Below are 22,407 nucleotides of genomic sequence, written 5' to 3' on the forward strand. Positions count from 1 at the left end.
AGATAGATAGATAGATAGATAGATAGATAGATAGATAGATAGATAGAGGTAATTTCCCTAGAGAAAATGTAAACTCCTCATGGGCAGAGATTATTTTATCATTGTACCCAGTGTCACAGTACCTGGCACAGAGTAGGCACTTACTAAATTATTGTTGACTGAGTGGTCATCCCGTCCATATATGTCAGAGGCAAGGGCTTGGATTAAGATCTTCCTGATGCCAAGACTGGCCCTTTATCCAATACACCACACTGCCTCTCCTGCTAATTGATGCCAAAATCAAAAGTATGAATAGAGCTATGTTAAAACAAAAATATGAAGTCTAAATCTGTTGCTAATGTGTATAATTACGTGTGTGTGTGTGTTTGCATGCATAATGACTATTCCTAAATATGATTCCCTGGATCTCACTTTCCTCATCAGTAACATGAAGGGGTTGAGCTCAGTGGTCTCCAAGATCCCTTCCTGAGCCTATATCTATAATTCTAAAAGCCTTGATCCTTAGTAGTAACTGCTCATATTTATAGAGTTCTCTATGGTTTGCAAAGCATTTAATAATATCATCTCATTTGAGCCTCACAAAAACCTTGAGGCAGAGGTGTTCTGATTTTTCTCATTTTACAGATAAGGAAATTGAGGCCAAGAGGTTCTATGACTTGCCCAGGGCCACACAGCTAGTAAGTTTCTGAGGTAGGACTAAAACATTGGTCTTCCAAGTTGAGCATTCTATCTATCCACTGCCCAGTCATCCGGCTGCCCTTGCAAAATAGTTGTCATATTTACCATGTTTCTGAAATGAACTGTTTCAAAAATGAGCTTAAATTTACCTCTCTCACTGACTCTCCCTTGTGTTACAAAGGATTAGTTCACAGATAACCCAGAGAACTTCTGCCCATTCATCTAGATGTAAAGCTAATATTGCAACTGTTTTTGTGGCCTAGCAATGTCATTCACATGTATGATGACCAGCTGTTGCCAAGATTGAGAGGGCAAATAGTGAAGCTGTTGCCTGGTGGTGCTGGTGGAAATGTGCCCAGTGTGTTCAATGATACATTCTAGAAGACATTTTTGAATTCCATAAGTTATGGTCATTTTAATATTATCCTTGATGATGTGCTGGGTTTGGGAAGCCATAATACTTAGCAGTCACTCGGCCAGTTTAATTGTTGTTGTTCAGTCATTTCAGTCAGTTTATAGTTAATTACATTTCTAAATAATCAAGAGAGGAATGGGAGGATATGGCAAATGGTTTCTAAATTATAGAATGATAGGTTTAGAGGTGGAAGGAACATTAAAGATCATCTAGTCTAATTTTACAAATAGAGAAACTGAGACCTGAAAGAGTGTTACCCAAGAGTTTTACCGAAGGTCACATAGAAAGTAAATAGCAGAGCTAGGATATGAACCCAGATGTTCTGACTCCAAATCTAATGTTCTTTCCATTGTGCCACATAATAAACATGATTGACCAAAATACTTGATAAAATATAGTATTCTGATTAATGTAATTTTCTGATTAACTAAAGATTGGGCTTCTTGATTTAAAAAAATGGATCTAAAATATATGTTGATTTCCTTATATAGGATAAATAGTTTTGTCCTTTCTTGAGAACTAGGATCCTACATTACCTCAGGACAATCAAAAACAACCATTTTCATGTAATGTACCATAGATATAAAAGTTAAGAGATTAGGTTGAAGTCAATTAAATCTTCAACACCAATTTATTTTATTGTGATTTGTTTCTTTTTCTAAATAGTGAAACACATTTTAAAATTCCAATTAATTGATAGTTTAGGTTAGTAGGATCTTGAATAATCAAAGCTCTCCTGTACAATCCAGAAATCATTCTTGTTTCATAGGAAGCAGTCTTTAAAATTCCATTATCAATAGAAAAAATCTTTGCAAAGAATACCTTCTCCTTCAAGAACTTTTCAAAAGAATCAACTTTTTTGTGTTTTATACTAAGACATTTCACCACAAGGACACAATTTCTTTTAACAACAATAACAAACATTTATTAAATGCTTACTGTGTGCCAGGCACAACGGTAGACATTAGGTAATAAAAAGACAAAAATCATAACAGTCTCTTCCCTCGAGGAATCTGAATTCTATTGGAAGGTGGGAAGGGTTCATGCTGGAATATCTTGTACAAATAAAATTAATTAAAAATATATACAAAGCAATTTCCAAGGAGAATACATTGCAAGAAGAAATCAGTAATCTAGGAACTACAGGATAGGAAAAGTTCATAGGTTAGAGTAGCAAAGATACAACTCCGTAACACAAAAATATTACTAACACAAAGCAAGACATATCAAAGTAGATTTTTGGCTTCCTTTGAATTATCAAGACTATCCCTAAACACTGGTTGACTACGTTTGACCTGTTATCATAGTGAGACTGCTTTTTGTTTTGTCTTTTAGTACCACACCTTCTATGGAACAGTTGCCTAAAAAATAGCTAGCAAATAACCTATGGTTTGGATTGCATAGGTCTAGCCTGTCTGTATTCATCAAACCAGATTGTTGCAATGTGCAAGGCACTGTACTTTCTGGACAGTGAAAAATTTATTAATTCTGGTAAGAGATGAACAGTCAGTGTTTCAGTGCTATTGGAAAATTATGATTTGGATTGCTTGCTGATGTGTGTAAAAAGAAACAGGGGAAAGCTGGAACAATCAGCAGCATTGACTGTCCTAAACAGTGATTCTTGGCCTTCATATTACAGGAAGCATATTTTATTCCCCTAATCCCCTCTAGCTTTTTCAAATAAACATGTACTCTTTGCTCTCTATCCCAAGATCATAGAAATTTTTGTTTCTGAATCCCAAAAGAGGGATCTTTTTTTTTTTTTTTGGATATCTCTCTGTCCCAGAGAGGGGGAAAATTATTGTAGCTAACATCTGCAGAGACCTTATGACTCTCAAAAGTTGTAAGGTATTACAGAAATACCATAGATTAACAATAATATAGTTTCATTTCATAGAATTGTAACCTCTACTGACTCTTTCCTAGCGGTTCATACTATACATCAACAAAGGGGATCATGGCTATGATAATGCAGACATGGACATGAAAATGATATTCAGAGCATTTGGACCAGATTTCAAGAAGAATTATCTGGCAGAGCCTTTTGACAGCATTCACATTTACCCACTGATGTGTAAACTCCTGGGAGTGACACCAGAACCTCACAACGGGTCTCTGACAGTTACACAGGACATGCTTGTGGACACTTTCAATCAAGAGTCAGGTGAGATATAAAACCAGCAGCCGAATGAATCTGCAGACAATCTACTTTAAGAAAAAAAAGTAAAGTACAATTGTGTTACCTAATGCTTCTGCAGGATGACAGAGATTCTTCAACATTCATTAAGCTCATAATCCCTCCAGGTTCCATTAGAGCTCCAGACAGTCACTTTTGTAGGAGACATCTTTAAAACAAAAAGCCAGGGAATAATCCTTGTCTATGCCCCTGAGTTACCCGGGGAGTAATGGAGAAAGGTAGACTACTCTGTGATTTCTCTTCTAAAAAATCCATCTGCCTCCTGACAAATTTGTGTGTCCAAAAGTTTGATGGTTGCTTGCCATGATTAAAGAGTGGTTCTTTGAAGTGGAATCAAAAGCTTCATAATTTCATTCACTGTTGAAAAACAGAACTCTGGAAATCCTAACTCTAGGGTACTTCGCCCAACTTCTAGGCAGAGATCTAAGGGTGATTTAAAAGAATCATGTACTCTTCTTCCTAGATGAGTAATATCTCCCTTGAATAGACACTACCAGGTTATTTTACACAGTAGGATAGTTACTTCTTCCAATTCAAGAGACAAGCCCTATAAAGATCCTACTGTAGTGTGCTGCACATAATGAGGAACAGAAAGGGCAATTTTACAGGATCCATTTCTTACAGAGCAAATTTCGCTTAGATTTGGGGTAGAATTCTTTTCAATAATTAATATTAAATGATGACTGGATATGACTTTCCTGAGGCCCCTGAAAAAGGAAAACAAATATTTCACAAACTAACTAAAAAAAAAACTTTTCAAATTTGGTAACAGGAGATGAGACTTGGAAGACAACTGCTTTGCAGAAAGCTGCTACTGGCTTAGGTGTTGTTACAGGAGTGCTTGCCATCTTGTTTGTCTCTGGTGTAGGGTACATGGCTGTTAGTCGAAAAAAGGGGTAAGTAGGCTTTGTATTGCTCGTGATTCATTAACAAACATTGTCAAGTCAACAATTTTATTCAAGGGAGACATATTTTGGTATGGTGGAAATAGCAATGGTCCTCTTGTCAGAGGACCTGGGTTCAGATCTTGTCATTGATGTTTACTACCTACGTGATCTTACCAAATCACTTAACCTCAGGGGCAGCTAGGTGGCACAACAGATAGAGTGCTGGCCCTGGAGTCAGGAGGACCCGAGCTCCAATCTGGCCTCAGACACATAACACTTAACTAGCTGTGTGACTCTGGGCAAGTCACTTAACCCCAATTACCTCACCAAAAGAAAAAAAAATCACAGCCTCCTTGGGCTATAGGTTCCTCATTCGTAAAATGAAATTGTTGGACTTAATGGCCTCTGATATTATATTATCTATATTCCTATGATTTCCTATGATTCCTGTGATTCCTAAATTTATATTCCTAAGGCTACTAATAGGGAAGAATACTGTGATAACATGTATGGTGAAATGCTATTTCCAATAACTAAACCAATATTTAACTCTATTAATCAACAAGCATTTATTAAACATCTATTCACCTCATATCCTAGAAGTTATGGGTGTGTGTTACTACATCCCATTTTAAGCAGCCTTCATCCCTATTGCACCACTACTGCCTGTGTGGCTATAAATTGTCTAAAAAGTTGGAACTTTACTTAACCTTAAACTCTATTTCAAAATCCACATTTAAAGTAATTTATATTTGAACTATAAAAATTTGCTATAAGCTTAAACATGACCTATAAGGTCTCTAAACCCTAAAGCAATATTTGAGAAAGAAATCAATCAGTCGTTTTCCATAGAAACCATTAGCCAAAGGAGAGATAAAGGAAAAGTTCAATTTACTGATTCAACCTCCTATGCCTACAGCATAATTTTGAAAAAAAACAGTCATTTCATAATGTTAACTTACATTGAATTTTTAATGAAATAAAGCCTTGAATACTAACGTCAAATCCTGAGTGCAGTACGTATACATTTCTTACCAGATGTGGTACAATGATCTCTTCTATATAAATACTACCTTGGATTTGGGAAGTGGGATTTGGGAAGAAGAAACTGCTGGTCCAAACTTTTACTTAGACCTGAACCCACTGGACCTGTAAGGGTCCTTTAGAAGCTATCACTTAAGCACACAACACTCAGCACACAGAGTTCAGTCTAAGGCTATTTCTACTACTACTAAGTTAGCATATATGAACTGAGATCTTTGTCTGCATGTCAAGACTAGAACCCACAAAAGAACCTCATCAGTCCCAATCTCCAAGTCTCACAGCCAAGAGAGGCTAGAGGGCCTGTGATGCATTGTAACCAAATCAGAAGTGCCTTTATATAGCAATCAACTGCCTACTGCAGTTCTTTTGCACCAAATTCAATTCAACATTTGTTGCACATTACAAGTAATGTGTGTAAAATCAGAGGCAGTACGGTGCATGTAGAGGACAGAGGATAAAGGACTTGTCGGGACGGCCTCAAGTCCTACCTATGGTGCAGGCTGTGAGACCGTGGGCAAATCACTTAATGTCTCAGTGTCCCCACTGACTCTAAAGCCACAGGTTCCAGTGGGGCTACTGCTGTGCATTCACTGAATGGAGTCCCCACACCAAAAGTTCTCCACGCTAATGAAATCCCAGATCCAGATCCCTCTACCTTCCTCCTTCCAAAAGTGCAAGACATCAAGCTAAGTACCAGAGATATAAGACAACAACGAGACAGCCCATGCCTTTAAGGCATTTATATCCTACTACCAAGGCATATATATGTTACTATACACTCTACATATACACAAATAAATTACATCAAGATAATTTGAGGAGGAAAAAAGCACTAACAACTAGGAGACTCCAGCGATAGCTCCCTAGGGTCACGTACAAACTTCTCTGCTTGGCATTTAAAGCCTTTCATAAGGTATGTCTCCAACATATCTTTCCAGACTATTATATATTTCTCCCTTTCAAGAACCCTTTGATCCAGCCAAACTGGACATGCAGCTGCCTCCCAAGCCCGGGAAACACTCCCTCACCTCTGCCTCTTAGAATGCCTAACCTACTTCAAAGTTCAGCTCAAATTCCATCTCCTCTATATGAGGTCTTTCCTGATCCCTCCAGCAGCTAGTGACTCTGTGCTCCCCCACACAAAAAAAAATCCCCTTGCATTTGTTTTATATATGCAATAGTGGTAAGAGAACTGAAGCACATGTGGCCCACAGGGAGAAGCCAGTCAACAAGCATTTATTAAGCACCTACAATGTGTCAGGCATTGTGTGAGCACTGGGGATACAAAGAAAGGCAATAACAATAATAATAATAATAATAATAATAAAATAATAATAATCTCTGCTCTCAAGAAGTTCACAGTCCAATGCAAACATGCAAACAACTAGGTAAAAACAAACTATACATAGGATAAATTAGAGCTAATCTCAAGAGTGAATGAGTTAGAGTTAAAGGGGACTGGGAGAGGCTTCTTGAAGAAGGTGAAATTTTAGCTGGAACTTGAAAAAAGCCAGGGAAACCAGGAGATACAGTCAAGGAGGGAGAGTATTACAAAAGTGAGCAACAGCCAGTGAAAATACACAGAGTTGGGAGGTGAAGTATCTTGTGCAAAGAACAGCAAGGAGGCCAGTGGCACAGGATTGAAGGGTACAATGGAGGTGAGTTAGGTTTAAGAAAACTAGAAAGGTAGGAAGGAGCCAAGTTATGAAAGGCTTTGAATACCAAACAGAGCATGTTGTATTTGATCTTGGAGGTAATAGGGATCCAACAGAGATTATTGAATAGGAAGTAATATAGTAAGACTTGCATTTTAGGAAGACTATTTTGACAGCTGAGTGGAGAATAAATTGCTGTGGGGAAAGACTTGAGGCAGGGAGACAAATGAGAAGGCTATTACAATAATCTAGACGTGAGGTGCCTGAACCTGGTTGTGGAAGTATCAAAGAAGAGAAGGAAGTGTATACAAAAGACATGATAAAGGTAGAATCCACAAGATTTGTCATTGATGGGATATGGGGCTAAAAAAGAGTAAGAAGTCCACCATGACACCCAGGTGACTGGAAGGATGATAGTACCATGGCCAAGCCACATGCTGAGCTCCCTTGATCCCTTTTACATATATTTTATATATATTTAAATGGGGCGGGGGGAAGCAAGGGAGACAGAGAGAATCTCTCCTAATAAAAAATAAGCTCCCTGAGGGCAGAAACTGTTTCTTTTTCATCTTTGTATCCCATCAGTTGGCAAAGTGCCTGACTGACTGGAAGACAGTAGGCACTTAAATATGCTTAATTGACACATCAAGTACTGTGGACCTCAGTAAATTTCAATAAACACATAGAAATGAAATCATATATTAAAAGTTTAACTAATCTGACCCTTTTACTTTTCTTCACAGGCAAAGAAGTGAAAAGCAAGAAAGCAACAAAGATTTACCTCTGACAGTTCTAAACCCAGTACTTCAAAATGTGTATTTCTAAAATGAGATCCAGTCAAATCCTCTTTGCTCTACTTAATATATTTATTGAAGGATATTGGATATTTTGTTATAAATAGAGGTTATAAAATAAAATGTATGTATGTGCTCTGAATCTTAACACAGTGTGGGTGTATTAAATAACACCAGTTCAAAACCTTTACTTAAAACAACAATGCCAAAGAAACAAAAGATGATTTTGCTAAACAATGTAGTTTCAAACATAAGCACCATAAGAAAAACAATTGCAGCTTAGTTAATTCCCTTTAACAATTTTTCTAAGTAAAATTTCTTATCTAAGAGTGTTCTAGGTCTTGAGCTGATCCCTCACCAATCTTCTACCAGTATATTAACCTTTTTTTTTTTACAAAATAAATGTTTTGATCTTCTTTTAAAAAAAAATATTTCTCAATAACTAATAGAACTTACTCTTGTAACAAAAAGCATTAATAACAGCTCCTATTCAAATTATCACCCTTTTTACAAAGTGATTTGCATGGCATCTCAGCTGATCCTCATAAAAATCCTATGAAAGAGAAGCTATGATTATCAAATCCATTTTATAAATGAGTAAACCTCAGCTTACTGAGATTTACAGCGAGATTATGTGACTTGCCCAGAGTTACACAGGTAGTGTCAAATACAAGAACCCAGATTTCCCTGATATCGAGCCCAGTACTCTATTCATTATGCCATGCTGCTTCTCAAATAAAATTGGGTAACACCAACATTGGCCATGTCTGACAATAATGGGCCTCATCCTGTGGCTACTCCTTTTCCTGTTTCACTATCAGGCCTCTGAAAGTCACTGCATTGCTCAGATTTCTGATGCCTTTCACTATTATTGGAGTTATTGTGCAACTTCTCTTTGTTCTGCTTATTTTGCTCTGCTTCACTTCACATGTCTGGCAATGCTTCTCTGAATTCTTCATGTACCTCATTTTTTATCAAGAAATCACATTCCACTATATTCAGCCCCCTTCTCTAATAAATGGGAACCCATTTCACTCCAATTTTCTTGCTACCCCAAAAGTGCTATGACAATATATTATTTCTGGGGTTTGCTTATTTAATGTGTTCTATCGATTAATGTTTCAGTTACTTAACCAGTACCAACTAGTTTTGATGACTTTGCTGTTCAGTCCGTTTCTCAGTTGTGCCCACCTCTTTGTGATCCCATTTGGGGTTTTCTTGGCAAAGATACTGGGGTGGTTTGCCTTCTCCAGCTCATTTTACAAATGAGGAAACTGAGGCAAACGGGGTGACGTGACCTGCCCAGGGTCACACAGCTAATAAGTGTCTGAGACCAGATTTGAACTCAGGAAAATGAGTTCTCCTGACTCCAGGTCTGGTACTTCATCCATTGCACCATCTAGCTGTCCCAGTTATAATATGATATTTATCCTCACTTTTTACATCGTTTCCCTTGACATTCCTGAGTTTTTATTCCATCCAATAATTGTGTTATTACTTTGTCTAGCCTCCCCCCATCCCCCACTTTTCCAAGACTTCTGGTCTTTGCCCAGGACCTTCTTCTAGAGCCTCACATCTTGCAATGGAGCTCCTCCAGAGCCTGGAACCCCTTCCTGGACTCGTTCCCAGAGTACATTTCCTGGGCTTCTCTCTAGCCTCCCTTAGGTTGGTCTTTAGGATGCCCGTCTATCCACAGGACTCTCACCTGCTTCACTATAGTGCACGAGCCTCTAGAGGAAAAAAAATCTGCCCCCAGGGCCCGCCTCCAAGCCTAATACCCAGTCACAGTCCCCGCCTCTAAAGCAAACGCTAGTCCTCAAATGACCCGCCTCAAATGCAAATATCCATCCCAGGCCCCGCCTCCAAGCCAAAATACCTTACCACAGGCCCCGCCTCCAAAGCAAAAAAAAAGAAAACAAAAAAAAACCTCTCACAGGCCCCGCCTCCAAAACATTCTACCACAGTCCCCACCTCAAAGAGAGTGCCCGCCCCACAGTCCCTGACTCCCAAGCAAATGCCCTGCCCCGTCCCCGTCTCACAAGCGTATTCATAGGCTCCGCCTCCAAGAAAAATACCCACCTCCAGGCAAAGCCTCCCAGGAAAGTGCCAACCACAAGTCCCGCCTCCAAATTCCTCCCCCAAGCACGGGGATAAGTCTCTACGGCCCCTCCTCCAAAGGCAAAGATCCGCCCCCAGGCTCCTCCTCCAAGACAAAAACTCTCCGGGGGAGGAGGGAGGGGAGGATCTCCGCTGTCTCGAACGCCCACCTCCCAGACCCCGCCCCCAAGGTCAATACCTCCCCTTGGCCTCTCCTTCAGAAGACACATAGCCCCCAAGCCCCGCCTCTAAGGAAGTACTTCTCCTAGGCCCCGCCTCCAAACCAATAACCTATCACAGGCCCCACCTCTAAAGCAAATGCCCGCCCCCATGCCCGACTCTAATACAGTCCCCACCTACAAGGAAATGTCCGCCCTACAAGCCCCGCCTCCAAGTCAAAGACCCTTATTATAGGCCCCGCCTCTAAAGCAAACGCCCGCCCCCACGCCTGCTTCATAGACAGTGTGGGCGCCCCAGACCCCGCTTCCAAAGCCAACCACCATGCCCAGGATTGTTTAGACCCTCCCTAACCCCGCCCTGGTCTCCGCAGCCCCGCACTGCGCAGCTGCCTCCAGCACCGTGGCGGCGGAAGAGAGCATGGCCTCGGCGGCCTTGATCGAGGGTTTCGAGCGCCGCTTCCTGGCGGCTCGGCCTCTGCCATCCTTCCCCTGGCGGGTGAGGGAGCGCGGGGGCGGGGGGAGGCCCGCGGAAGCCCCCTGGCCGGGCAGAAGTAGGGAAGGCAAGGACCCACGTGGGGTTGGGGGCGGCTTGTGTCCGGGCCGCGGGCGGGGCATAGGACTGGGGCCGGCGATGCGCGATGCAGGGAGGGAAGGCGCGAGTAGCCTGCCCCAGTCCTATCCGCGGCCGCGGCGGGGTGCGGGATCGTGGTGCTGCGGGCTCAGCCTGGGCCGGCACGGGAGGAAGGGCCCCCGGACCTCTTCGCCGGCCTCCTCCACGCGCCCTCCCGGGGATGCCCATTGACACTTCGGGCAGTCAGTCAACAAGCGTCCACGTAGCGCTTCCGACGTGCCAGGCACTCAGGGCAATGCTGACGATACAAAAAGAGGCACCAACACTTCCCTGCTTCCAGGAGCGTACACTCCGTACAAACAGCTATGCGCCTGCCAGGGAGAGGCAGTGTAAACGAGAGAAAATCTCAGAAGGCACGTTGTTTTTCAGTCGTGTCCGGGACCGTGGACCGTACTGTCCGTGGGTTTTCTTGGCCGAGATCCTGGAGTGCTTTGCCGTTTCCTTCTCCAGTGGATTAAGACAGACACAGGTTAAGTGACTTGCCCAAGGTCACACCAGCTAGTAAGTGTCTGAAGATGGACTAGCTGCCTCAGAAGGCACATAGTAGGCCCTTATGGAAACCTTGTTGAATGAATGAATTCTGCAAAGAATAGTTTAGCACCCTTATAGAATGATAAACAGTTCACCTTGTCCTCCCAGGGATCCCCTACTTGAACTGGAGTCACAAGACCCAAGTCAAATTCTTTCTTTTTTTTTTTGGTTTGTTTTTGTGTTTTTTATTTTTACGCAATTGGGGTTAAGTGACTTGCCCAAGGTCACACATCTAGTAAGCGGCAAGTGTTTCGTGGGAGGCCGCATTTGAACTCAGGTCTTCCTGACTTCAGGGCCGGTGCTCTATCCACTGTGCCACCTAGCTGCCCCGTCAAATTCTGTCTTAGACAATAGCTGGCTACATTGGGCAAGTCACTTAACCTCTGTCTGCCTTGGTTTCCTCAACTTTAAAATAGAGATAATTAATAGTGCCTCCTAGCATTGTCCTGTGGACAAAATAAGGTATTTGTAAGGGACTTCACAAACTTGAAAACATTACGTAAATGTTGGCTAGCTATTATTATAATTATCTAATTTTCAGAGGTCATGAACAACACTTTATGATCAGTTAGGCCCCCTCATTGAAAATGAAGCATATTACTACTTTTCCCATTCCAAGATTTTCAAAACTCCTGGTATGTGTCAGGGAGTGGGAAAGGCATAAAATAGCCTTCCCACATACGGCAAAATAATGCCCCCAAACATAGGATGGAAAGTGGTGGAAATTAGGAGAGAGGACCCTGACATAAGAACTTAGAACCTTTGATACTGTTCTGGCAGCAAATTTTCATTCTGCCAGTATATGATTTATAATTTGATTTAAATATATGATTTATAATTATGATTTAAAATGTTTTATAATTCGCTTGATATGGAGTAAACTAACTGTGGCTAAACATTCTGAATAGTACAGGTTGGTTTATATCTTTTGAAGTATTTCGTTACCTAGTGTAGATATTTATGTTATTTCAGTAACTTCAGTATCATGGTAAACAATATTATGAACATTAATCATTCAGAAAATAACATGCAAATTGTTATTGCCCTAGTCCAGCCATAAGATATTGCCAAGGTACATGCTGTCTATACTGGAGTAACCTGTGAGAGTAGTCAGAAATCTGGTGAATATAGAAGCACTTGGTGTTCTTGTATTTATAAAGATTTCTTATCCAGGACATAAACAGGCCTATTGAAGATAACTTTCTTTGGTTATGCCTAAGTTAACAGTTTATTGATATGGAAAGATGTTTCCTTATTAATTGATATGAGGAGCCAGTCTTCCTCACCTGTAAAATAAGGGAATTGAACTCTGTGATCATTGATATCTGTTCTTCTGGCTTTAAAATTCTGATTCTGAATGGGCTGTATGAAAATCAATGATTTGGGGTTGTCTTCTTTGTTTTCTCTCCTTTTCTTCGTAGATAACATCTAACATATCAAGGGCACGCTTTCTGATTATGGCTTCCACTTCTTCTTGGCCCAGGGTCTCTAGTGAATCATAACATTCTTTAGCAAAATGCACCATTTACAGGTTTAATGTTCCTCTGAAAATGTCCTTGACATTTTTCTTCATGTTTTTTACTCTCCTGTGAATAGAGCCTTGAAGAAAAATTAAAGAATTCATTGGATTCTGAGCTGCTGCTGAATATTTTGCAGAAGGTAAAAAAACAAACAAAAAAAAAAAAACAGATTTTAATGCCATCTCACTTTGAGACATCCAGGCAGACTGAGTCTCAGCAAGGATGTGCTGCCACCTGGATTGGGGTATCAGCACAATAGACAGTTTGGGATGCTTTGTTTCCATGGATGAACTATCAGAATATATAAAAGTACACTTTTTTAAAACCATCTGCAACATAAACAAAGATGACAGGTAGTACATATTTTTCTAGCTTTTAATAGATGACTTAATAGATTTTTTTAATTTACCTAGAAACTTAGGAAACAGAGATTACACATGAGTGTAAAAGCACAGTGCTTTACTCAAATGTAAGGAGATATGCCTTGGCCCTGTAAACTCTAATTTTGATCGAGACTTGTGATGGCATTTGTGTAGGGCACTTGGTCATGAAAACTCTCTTTACCTCATCTAGAATTTATAGCCTCAGAAAACTGCCTGAGCCAAAAATTTGATTAAAGGGTTGGTTTTAGAGAAAACTGGATACATTTGTATGAACACTAAGGAAGAGTAAAGTGAGTAAAAGCAACGGAACAATTTATACTCTAACAACATTTTAGAAATAAACAGTGTGGAAAGACAACTTTAGTTAATGCAATGATCAACCATGATGCAGTGATCAATCCAAAGTACCAGTAGGGAAGAATGCTGCTCACCTCTTGGCAGAAAAAGCCACATTTTTGCATATGGCCAATATAGCAATTTTTTTTTTGTTTGACTATGTATATTTGTTACCAGGATGGGGGGGGGGGGCGGCGTTTCTGAGAGGATGAGAGAGGTAGGGTAGGAAGGAAGAAGGAGAAAGCAGCTTGTTAACTGGAAAACAAAAAAGTTGCCTGGGTCACTAAGGTTGTGACTTGCCTACATTCACAAACATAGTATGTGTCAGAGGAAGGACTAGAACCCAGGTGTTCTTGGCTCTGAGGCCTGCTCTCTATCCACTATGCCATGCTACCTCTACACCTTGTAGATGTAAGGTATAAATTTGGGTTTGTTGTGTGAGCTGCTAGATACAAAGCAGTCACTCCCCCTTTGCTTAACCTGCACTTAACAGCTTACCCTTGATTGTATAGTGGAAGTATAAATCACACACGCTATACAGACTTTGCTTTTTATTTTAGCAATATGTCTTTGTCTTATATGTGGAGCAAAGATGAGATTAACATTATGGAAAACACTTAGAGAAGATAGGAAAAGAGGAAAAAGATAAAAATAACAAATAGGGAAAAATAGAAATTGAACTCAGCAATTTCCCCAAGAAGAAAAACCGAGCAGTACTATACTTTTGATTTCTGCACTCACAGAAGAGACATTTGTATAAGAAAAATAAATGAAAAATGGTGAAAAGCTTACTACCAGCCAAGCACTGGGTATATAAATAGGAAAATGGAGACATCCTCTGTTCTCAAGGAATTCACGTTCTAACTGGGGAGAGACAACACATAAAAGGAAGGTCAACTATAAGACAAATGGAAAAGTCTAACTGGGCAAGTGGCAAGATTCAGGCATTCTTAGTTTTCATCAAGACATCAGATGCAGTCGGGGAACAGATGGTAAGGCCTGATGGTCTTCTGTCTTACCGGAAGAAATAGAGTTGGTGACTCCCATTTCATCCAAGTGAGAAGAACAGTCAAGCAGCTTAGATGGGTTCTGGGCAGCAGAAAGCAAAGAAGAGGAAAGAAGGTAGAAGGAAGGAAAGGGAGACATCTTCCCTGGTGGTGGTTCCAAAGGGAATAATGTTTTAAGCACAGCTGATTAAAATGTAACATTCTCCGAAAGTCTAAACCGGTAGAAAATAGGATACTTCCTAGCTGCAATTGTATCATAATGCATTCTCTGCCAAATAAGGTAGTTTGTTAGAACTATAATCTCTTAATTGCACATACCTGTAGATTTGCAAAATTGCAAATTTTGTTCATGGTAATCCAGTGTTTTTTTTTCCACTCACTGGCAGCTCAGAGGAAATCTAAACAGAGTCAATGTGCTTTCTGCTCCTGCCAGAGGTCAGGGTCTTTCTCTGGATATAGAAGTACTTTTCTCAGCATTCCTTTATCCTGTGAAACAGATATTTCTTGAGATATTACTTTTGAATTTTGAGTCAATCTTTTGAGTGTATCAGGTATGGTTATGGTTATAACCATATGTGCCCACCCTCCATTCTCCTCCAAATCAATAGTCAATCTACAGGAATGTATTAAACTCCTACTGTGTTGTCAAGTACTTTGCTAAGCCCTGGAAATACAAATACAAAGGTAAGACAGGCCCTGCCCTCAAAATCTCCTTACTTTGAGGTTATCAAGCTAGTTTTGGGCTGTGACTCTAAATTAAAGCTTGCAAAACAAAGAAATAATAAAATAGATTAGAAGACTAGTTCCATTAACAACCTCTTGTTTGTTATTTGTCATAGACTGTCCTGCATCCACTGTGTGTGAAACATCCACCATCAGTGAAATACACTCGGTGCTTCCTCTCTGAGCTAATTAAAAAGGTAAAGAACTGACAGCTCTCCTTCACAGACAATATCCTGAACCAGAGCAGTGTGTGCTCTGAAGGTGAATAGAGTTTCTGGAACTCTTCCTGATCTTTCCTGAATGTGATTTGGATTTTTAGGAAGAGGCCAAACTTCCTTGTTCACTGCCGGCAAATAGGCTTCGAGATGATGATGACATGCTGGCTGATGTCAGAATCTAAGCCCACAAACATACCTTTATCTTCCAACTGTCTGCTTCCAGGATGGGGACTTGGAGACATTAGACACACCACAGCTGCGTGGATGGGAGAGTCTTGTCAGTCATACCATTCTTTATTACCTAACTAAGAAACGATTAGTAATTGTCATTTAATCCTCTTAGCTGAATCCTTGAATTCCTGCTCATTCTTGTATGTCCACAGCATGAGGCTGCTCACACAGAGCCTTTGGATGAGCTCTACGAAGCATTAGCTGAAATTCTTTCTGCTGAGGAATCCACCCAGTGCCATCGGAGTTATTTGCTGGTAGGACAGTTTCATCTACTTTCCTAACACTTTGACTCAGGAAGCAGTCTTACCTTTCCTACATTATTCCTGTTCATGTACACTGTGTCCAAAGTGACATTTGACACTCCATGTCCTAATGCCATGCCTTTGCGTCGATTGTCCCCCATGTATGGAGTGCACTCCCTCCTCACCTCTGTCCCTTAGACTTTTCTCATTCCCTTCAAGGTATAACTCAAATGACATCTGTATATGAAACAGTTCTGATCCTCCCAGTTGCTAGTGCATTTCCCCCACCTCCCTCCCACAAATTACCTTGTAGTTATTGTATACATAAATACATGTAACGCGCGCACACACATGCGCACACACACACGCGCACACACACACACGTTGTCTCTGGCTAGACTGTACATTCTTAAGGGCAGGAACCATTTCACTTTTTCTTCATATCCTGAGCATTTAGAACAGTTTCTGCCACAGGGTTGGGAGGCACTGAAGAAATGCTTTTTACTTGGTAGGCAAAAGTATCTTGTCTCTAGTGGCACAAATGTTATCTCACAGGACAATGGTTGCAGGAGGTGTCATTGGTCCATGTGATATACGTGATATGCACCTATACTTCAAGAACAAGCAAAAACAACTCATCAGGTTATTCAGTTCATTTTCCTGAAGAAACATAAAGGTTCTATGGCTGAATGTCAGGCATAGTCTTAGGCAGCAATCCAAATAGTGTTCTTGGTGCTATATGTAGGGAACAGCAAAGGTGAGAGAATGTGAGCATTCAGCTTCAATTTGTTGGGTTTATAGAGGCCTTAATGGCCAGAGGGACATGTTATGGGTAACTCAGGGAGTCAAAGAAGGCTCTAACTGGGATTTGTGATGATTTGCTGTTCATTTCATATTTAAAGAAGCATGTGGTTTTTACTTTGTTAAAGAACTTTTCTCTCTCCCTCTACCAGCCCTCTGGAAATTCAGTCTCCCTCTCTGAAAGTACAGCAATCATTTCTCAGGGGACCACAGGCCTGGTCACATGGGAAGCTGCTCTCTACCTTGCAGAATGGGCCATAGAAAACCCAGCGACCTTCACTAACAGGTAACAGATGGAACAGGAGCTGAAGCAAACAGGGGAAAAGTGGGTTGATACTTGCAGAAATAGTAATTTGTTGCCTTTCTTTACTTCTCACACCCAGAACAGTCTTGGAACTTGGAAGTGGAGCTGGTTTTACAGGTCTGGCTATTTGCAAGATGTGCTCTCCCAAAGCATATCTCTTCAGTGACTGTCACAGTCAGGTTCTTCAGCAGCTCAAAGGAAATATCCTCCTAAATGGCTTCTTGCTAGAGCCAGATTCCACAGCACCCCTGCAACCTTCAGTCAGTACATTGGTCTCACCAAAACCCACTGTGATGGCTGTTCAGTTGGACTGGGATCTAGTTACTACAGAACAACTCTCTGTCTTCCAACCAGATGTCGTCATTGCAGCAGGTATTGACCAAGACAGATCATGTTAGAGATGAGGAGTACAGCTTGATCAAGAGAAGGGGTACAGTGATGGAAACTGTTAAGAACAAGAAAAATTGATGGAATGTTTGGGAAATTGTTTTTCATTCCCCAGAGTAAAGTACATGCAAGGGACTGTTTCCATTGGTAACCAAGAGTTACTCAATGCATAACATCCTCATTTTAGATTACAGCTATTCAGATTCATTTCATCTATGTATGTATCAGGTGAATGATCTCTGGTTTTACCCAGTAAGAGAATCAACAGTTGTGTCCCAGATATCAGTTTTGAGATGAAATTCCCCAGGACTCCTAGCAGCAAGTCTGACCCTTTAACCAAGTCACAGTCGATTAGAGGGATTTTTATGTCATCATTTGAGGAGAGTTGTTTCTTGCTCTGCATCTTACTTTGAGAGTACTAGCAGTTCACTACTTAGTAGGCCCTCCTGAAGGCCCTAATGAAAAAATCTCTGTTGAGATTTTTGGGTGTTTTTGGCTCCCATGCCTCCACAGCCAAAAACATGAGAAACATATTCTCTTCCTCTCTTAGGTTTCTTATCATGGCTAAAGAGGAGCAATAACTCCCATTTAGAAAGTGCTTTCCTCACAACAATTCTTTTGGGGTAAATTGTGCATGTATTAAGCTCTAAGTCATAGTTTATTCATTGGTCAAATGAGGGTCTGACTTGCTCATGGTCATATAGCTAGTAATTCTAACTCCCAACCCAGTTCTCTTTTTTAACACCTTGCTTTTTAAAGAACTTACATTCCTATGGCATTTTCTATTTCTAAAACACTTTACAGACATCCCTACTTGGGTAACAAGACTTGAAGATGGCTTCAGAGACAAGCACCATTTTGAGACCTACTCATGTAGAAGAGCAGTGTTTTTCATTGATCATATTAGGAGGCCACAATAAGCTAGCCTCAGTAGTCCTATTATTCTCATCTTTTGTTCACACAGGACCTGGTTAGCATCTCTGACTGAAGTCTCTTCTGGGTGTACCTGCCAACCCTAAAATTCTATGATTCTTTATTTCTGTTGTATAGGCTGGTTGATTCTCCATTTCATCGTGAGGCCAAGATATTAGAGTGGCAGTCTATCAAAGAAATAAGAATTTTGGGGGCAGCTAGGTGGTACAGTGGATAGAGCACCGGCCCTGGATTCAGGAGTACCTGAGTCCAAATCTGGCCTCAGACACATAATACTTACTAGCTGTGTGACCCTTGGCAAGTCACTTAACCCCATTGCCTAGCCAAAAAAAAAAAAAAAATTAGTAATTTAAAAAAAAAAAGAAATAAGAATTTTGGGGGCAGCTAGGTGGCATAGTGGATAGAGCACCAGCCCTGAAGTCAGTAGGACCTGAGTTCAAATCTGACCTCAGACCAAACACTTGACATGTACTAGCTGTGTGACCTTAGGCAAATCACTTAACCCTGATTGCCTCACACACACACAAAAAAAATAAGAATTTTGTCCAATTGTTTTTAAAGAATCTTTAAAAAAAAGATCTTCTTTCGTCCCAATCATGGGCTGCAGTCATTCCAGTAAACTGGAACTGGAAAATCATCAGAACGTAACATCATAAATAAGAGCTGGAAGGGTCCTCAGACCTCCATTCATTTTTATATATGAGAGTCAGAGGTTAATGAGTTGTTCCCAAGTTACAGAATGGTAAGCAGCAGAGTGTGATTTGAAGTCAGGTCCTACTATTCCAAACCTAGTGGTCATTTTAGAATACCAATCTTAGAAGATAGAAATGGTTAAGAATAACAGTTAGGTTTTGCTTCGCTAGGCATCTTTTATATTGGCCAATCAGCTAAAAATATATATAGGCACAAGTCATTGCCTCTGATTTTTGTTTTTTGGTAGTACCTTTCAGCAGCTTGAAAATTAACTTTTCTCCTAGATTATTTCATTTTAATCTGAGTAATTTTCCTTCACCTTATGACACATAAAATGACTATAACTGCTGCATTCTTCAGGCTCTAGACTTGCTTCCTAAGTCAAAAAAGCATATAAAATTTTTAATATTTTTAAGTAATTAACTTAAAGGGAAGTGACTAATCTGAATTTTTCATTGTAGATGTGCTGTATGATCCAGAGATCATCCTCTCCCTCATTGGAGTGCTGCAAAAGCTCTCTGCTTGCCAGGCACATCAGGGATCTCCAGAGGTGTACATTGCCTTCACTATACGGAACCCAGACACTTACCAGATGTTCAAAACAGAGCTCAGTAAGTACACTGATAGGGAGGTGAGAATACCTTTAGTCTAGTTGCTTTCCTCAAGGAGACAGATCTAGGCCTGTACTAAATATGTACAAAGTGGACCTGGAGAAGGTAAAGCAAGGAGGCCAGAAGAGTGGAGAGAAAAGAAATGGTATGGCTCCAGTGACCCACTAATAGAAATTACTATGGATGGCAATTGCTTCTGGCAACAGGAATTAACTCTCAGATTGGCTGTAGCTAGTGGTAAAGCAAGGAAAGTTTCAGAGTCTGCTGCCAAGAATCAAATGGGAAAATCTTTTAGGCCTTTGAGCTCTATCTCATAGTTTTTTTATTACCTACCCAACTAAAATGACTTCTATTCTCCAATACTGAGTTAAGCATGTTACTTTTTTAAAATCCCTAAACCATTTCCCTTAATTTCTTCCCTCTCTTAAGTCTTAAAGCTAAATATAAATTTATTATTCACCAGAATATTCTCCAGACCTCTCTCTACCCTTCTAGTGTATCTGATGATATAACAGCCAAAAAAAGATGACTTTTAAGGAACAGATCTTTTATAAATTCTTCAATTTCCATCCTACAGCTAACAGCAGGAAGCGATTAGCACACTTGGTGGATTTTTTTTTATCCTAATTTTACAAGTAATTAAGTGCTTCTACAATCATTGAAGCCATTAGTAAATGAAAATATGTTTGCATTTCACAATGGTTGTGAATGTTTGGTAGGAATCAAGTTTAACAAACACTTCTACATGCTAGCACCCTCTTCTTAAGGTAGAAGGCTTTAAAGAAATAATGAACCCTGACAATATAAGCGTAATTAATGAATTTGGTAATGGTTGTTCTCTACTGTGGATTTTAGCTAAAATCAAATAGCATTGGGAAATTAGTAGATTATCCCTAAAGTGACATTTCTACTCTCAATCTAATTTTTAAAAAATTCTCATCAAAGTGTTGATATACAGTATTACATAAATCACATAACTTTATATCATTTTGTTCATTAGGAACAAAAAATAATCAAAAAGATCTCTCTGCAAGGGTCAGAATCTGATGTTCTCACAGCTTAAGGAAAACAGTAATTTTTGAACAGAAGTGTTAATACATAATATGGATGATAAGTACAATGCACACAGCTCTATACTGACGGCCATTCACTAATGCCTCCCTCTAAACCCATACCCCAAAGCACCACTGTACTAAGACATTTTCTATTTGTTTCTAGGTAGAATTGGGATTGGATGGCAGAAACTTCCTAGTCACAACCAGAAATTGTTTCCATATGAAAAGTATTCAGAGATGGTAATTCTAAGATTATTGGTGTAGATTGTGTAAATATTTCAAGGCTACAGTAAAGATTTAGAGGATTTTTAGGGAAAAGTTCTATTTTGGAGCTTGTGAATAAAACTTGAATCACTGGACCAATTATTTCCTTATAAGGAAAAAGGAAATGTGACATGTACTTGTTGCTCTGTGAGCAACTCCCTGTAAATCCAGAAACTAAAAATGAGTGAAAATACAATTATTTTACCTGTAAAGATAAAACAGCATGCTTTTTTTTTTCCATTTTAACATTAGTACATGTTTCATTTCAACCTCCAAGATTTTGACCTCTGAACTTCCCTTCTCTACTATAGTCTCCCACCCTCATTCAGATTGAACTTAACTCCTAGGTCCCTCCTTGACTGTCCTTGACACCCTCCCCAATTTTTTCTCAGCCATTTAAAACATGCTCTCACTAGCATCCTGGCACCTTTTGGCCTTTCACTCTCCTCCACTGCCACTCTCTAGCTTAAGGAAGTGCCAGCAAGTTATTTCAGCTTCTGGGCTGTTGAGTGTTACAAGGGACAGTCCTAACTGTACTAACATGTTGCATTTATACTATCTGGCCTCAGCTGGGCCCTTGGTGATTCCTGTGTTCATTAGTTGATCCCCCATCACATTCTCTATTCTGGGCATTTCAGACTTTTCTAATGTCTCCATGCACCTAATATCATCTCTTAACTCTGCTTTCTCATGGACCTTCCTACTTTCCTGAGATAGTCAAGGTTATCTAATATGAGCTACCTCAATGTCCTTCTTTTCTGGAAGAATTTCTTTCTTTCCATCATTTGTTCTGTGACTTCTCAAAGGAAGAATTACAGGATTTTAGAGTTGAAAGGGACCTTAAAGATAAAGTCTAACACCCTCATTTTTTTTTAGAAGTTTCCCTCCTAATTGTGAATGTTCCCCTAAGGTTCTCTCCTTAGCTTTTTCCTTCTATGCTTGCACAAGAATCACACACTCACAACTTCAGCTATCACCTTTAAGAAGAAGATTCCCAAATCTCCATGACCTCAAGCCTTCTAGAACCAAATTTCCAAGTGCCTCCTGGAAAGCACTTCAAAGTCAACAAGTTTAAAACTAAACTTATTATACCTCAAAGACATCAAAGAAATAATAGCTAATAATAATAGCTAGCATTTCTGTAGTGCTTTGCAAAGTCTTTCACATGTTAAATTCTTTGAACTTCATAACAACTCTAAGGTAGATGATATTATTTTTACAGATGAGGAAACTGAGGCACAGAGAGATTAATTGATTGACCAAGGGTCACCTAGCTAAGGAATGTCTGAGGCAGAATTTGAACGCAGATCTTCTTGTCTCCAAGTTCAGTGCTCCATCTTCTGTAATGCCCATATTTAGCTAGCTTGTATATCTCTTTAAATTTGCAAAGCACTTTATAAATATTATCTCATTTAAGCCTCACAACAACCCTGGGAGGTAGGTGCTGTTATTATTCCCTATTTCACAGATAAGGAAATTGAGATAGTGATTAAGTGACTTGCTCAGGGTGACACAGCTAGTAAGTGTTTGATTTGAACTCAGGTCTTCCTTACTCCAGGTCTATTGCTCTATCTACAAAAATAATTATAGT

The 22,407-nt window shown here is 40.0% G+C and overlaps 2 protein-coding genes across 2 annotated transcripts in view; both read left to right on the forward strand.

The window, feature by feature from the left end:
• The window catches only part of LOC114025860, a 32,696-nt gene extending 22,677 nt beyond the window's left edge, over positions 1 to 10,019 (forward strand). Inside the window, 6 exon segments of the mRNA XM_027839381.1 lie at positions 3,017 to 3,257; positions 4,051 to 4,186; positions 7,620 to 7,677; positions 9,405 to 9,478; positions 9,524 to 9,786; positions 9,826 to 10,019. Of these exon segments, the coding sequence (XP_027695182.1) occupies positions 3,017 to 3,257; positions 4,051 to 4,186; positions 7,620 to 7,677; positions 9,405 to 9,478; positions 9,524 to 9,786; positions 9,826 to 10,019 (966 nt within the window).
• Positions 10,020 to 10,352: 333 nt separating this feature from the next.
• Positions 10,353 to 22,258, forward strand: LOC114025805 (protein-lysine N-methyltransferase EEF2KMT-like). Its single transcript, XM_027839334.1, has 8 exons — positions 10,353 to 10,442; positions 12,705 to 12,767; positions 15,194 to 15,274; positions 15,679 to 15,780; positions 16,722 to 16,855; positions 16,953 to 17,245; positions 19,348 to 19,497; positions 20,716 to 22,258. The coding sequence occupies exons 1-8, from the start codon at positions 10,365 to 10,367 to the stop codon at positions 20,814 to 20,816; spliced, it is 1,002 nt and encodes a 333-aa protein (XP_027695135.1). The 5' UTR covers positions 10,353 to 10,364; the 3' UTR covers positions 20,817 to 22,258.
• The last annotated feature ends 149 nt before the right edge of the window (positions 22,259 to 22,407 follow it).

This window comes from Vombatus ursinus, unplaced genomic scaffold, assembly GCF_900497805.2.
Source record: "Vombatus ursinus unplaced genomic scaffold, bare-nosed wombat genome assembly UNPS02014832.1, whole genome shotgun sequence".
Classification (NCBI taxonomy): domain Eukaryota; kingdom Metazoa; phylum Chordata; class Mammalia; order Diprotodontia; family Vombatidae; genus Vombatus; species Vombatus ursinus.

Bases quoted from the DNA above. Each gene is read 5' to 3' on its own strand.
- LOC114025805 (XM_027839334.1), top strand. From the start codon at position 10,365: ATGGCCTCGGCGGCCTTGATCGAGGGTTTCGAGCGCCGCTTCCTGGCG. The intron at 10,443-12,704 runs GTGAGGGAGCGC...TCCTGTGAATAG, and splicing joins TGCCATCCTTCCCCTGGCGG to AGCCTTGAAGAAAAATTAAA. The intron at 17,246-19,347 runs GTATTGACCAAG...TTTTCATTGTAG, and splicing joins AGATGTCGTCATTGCAGCAG to ATGTGCTGTATGATCCAGAG.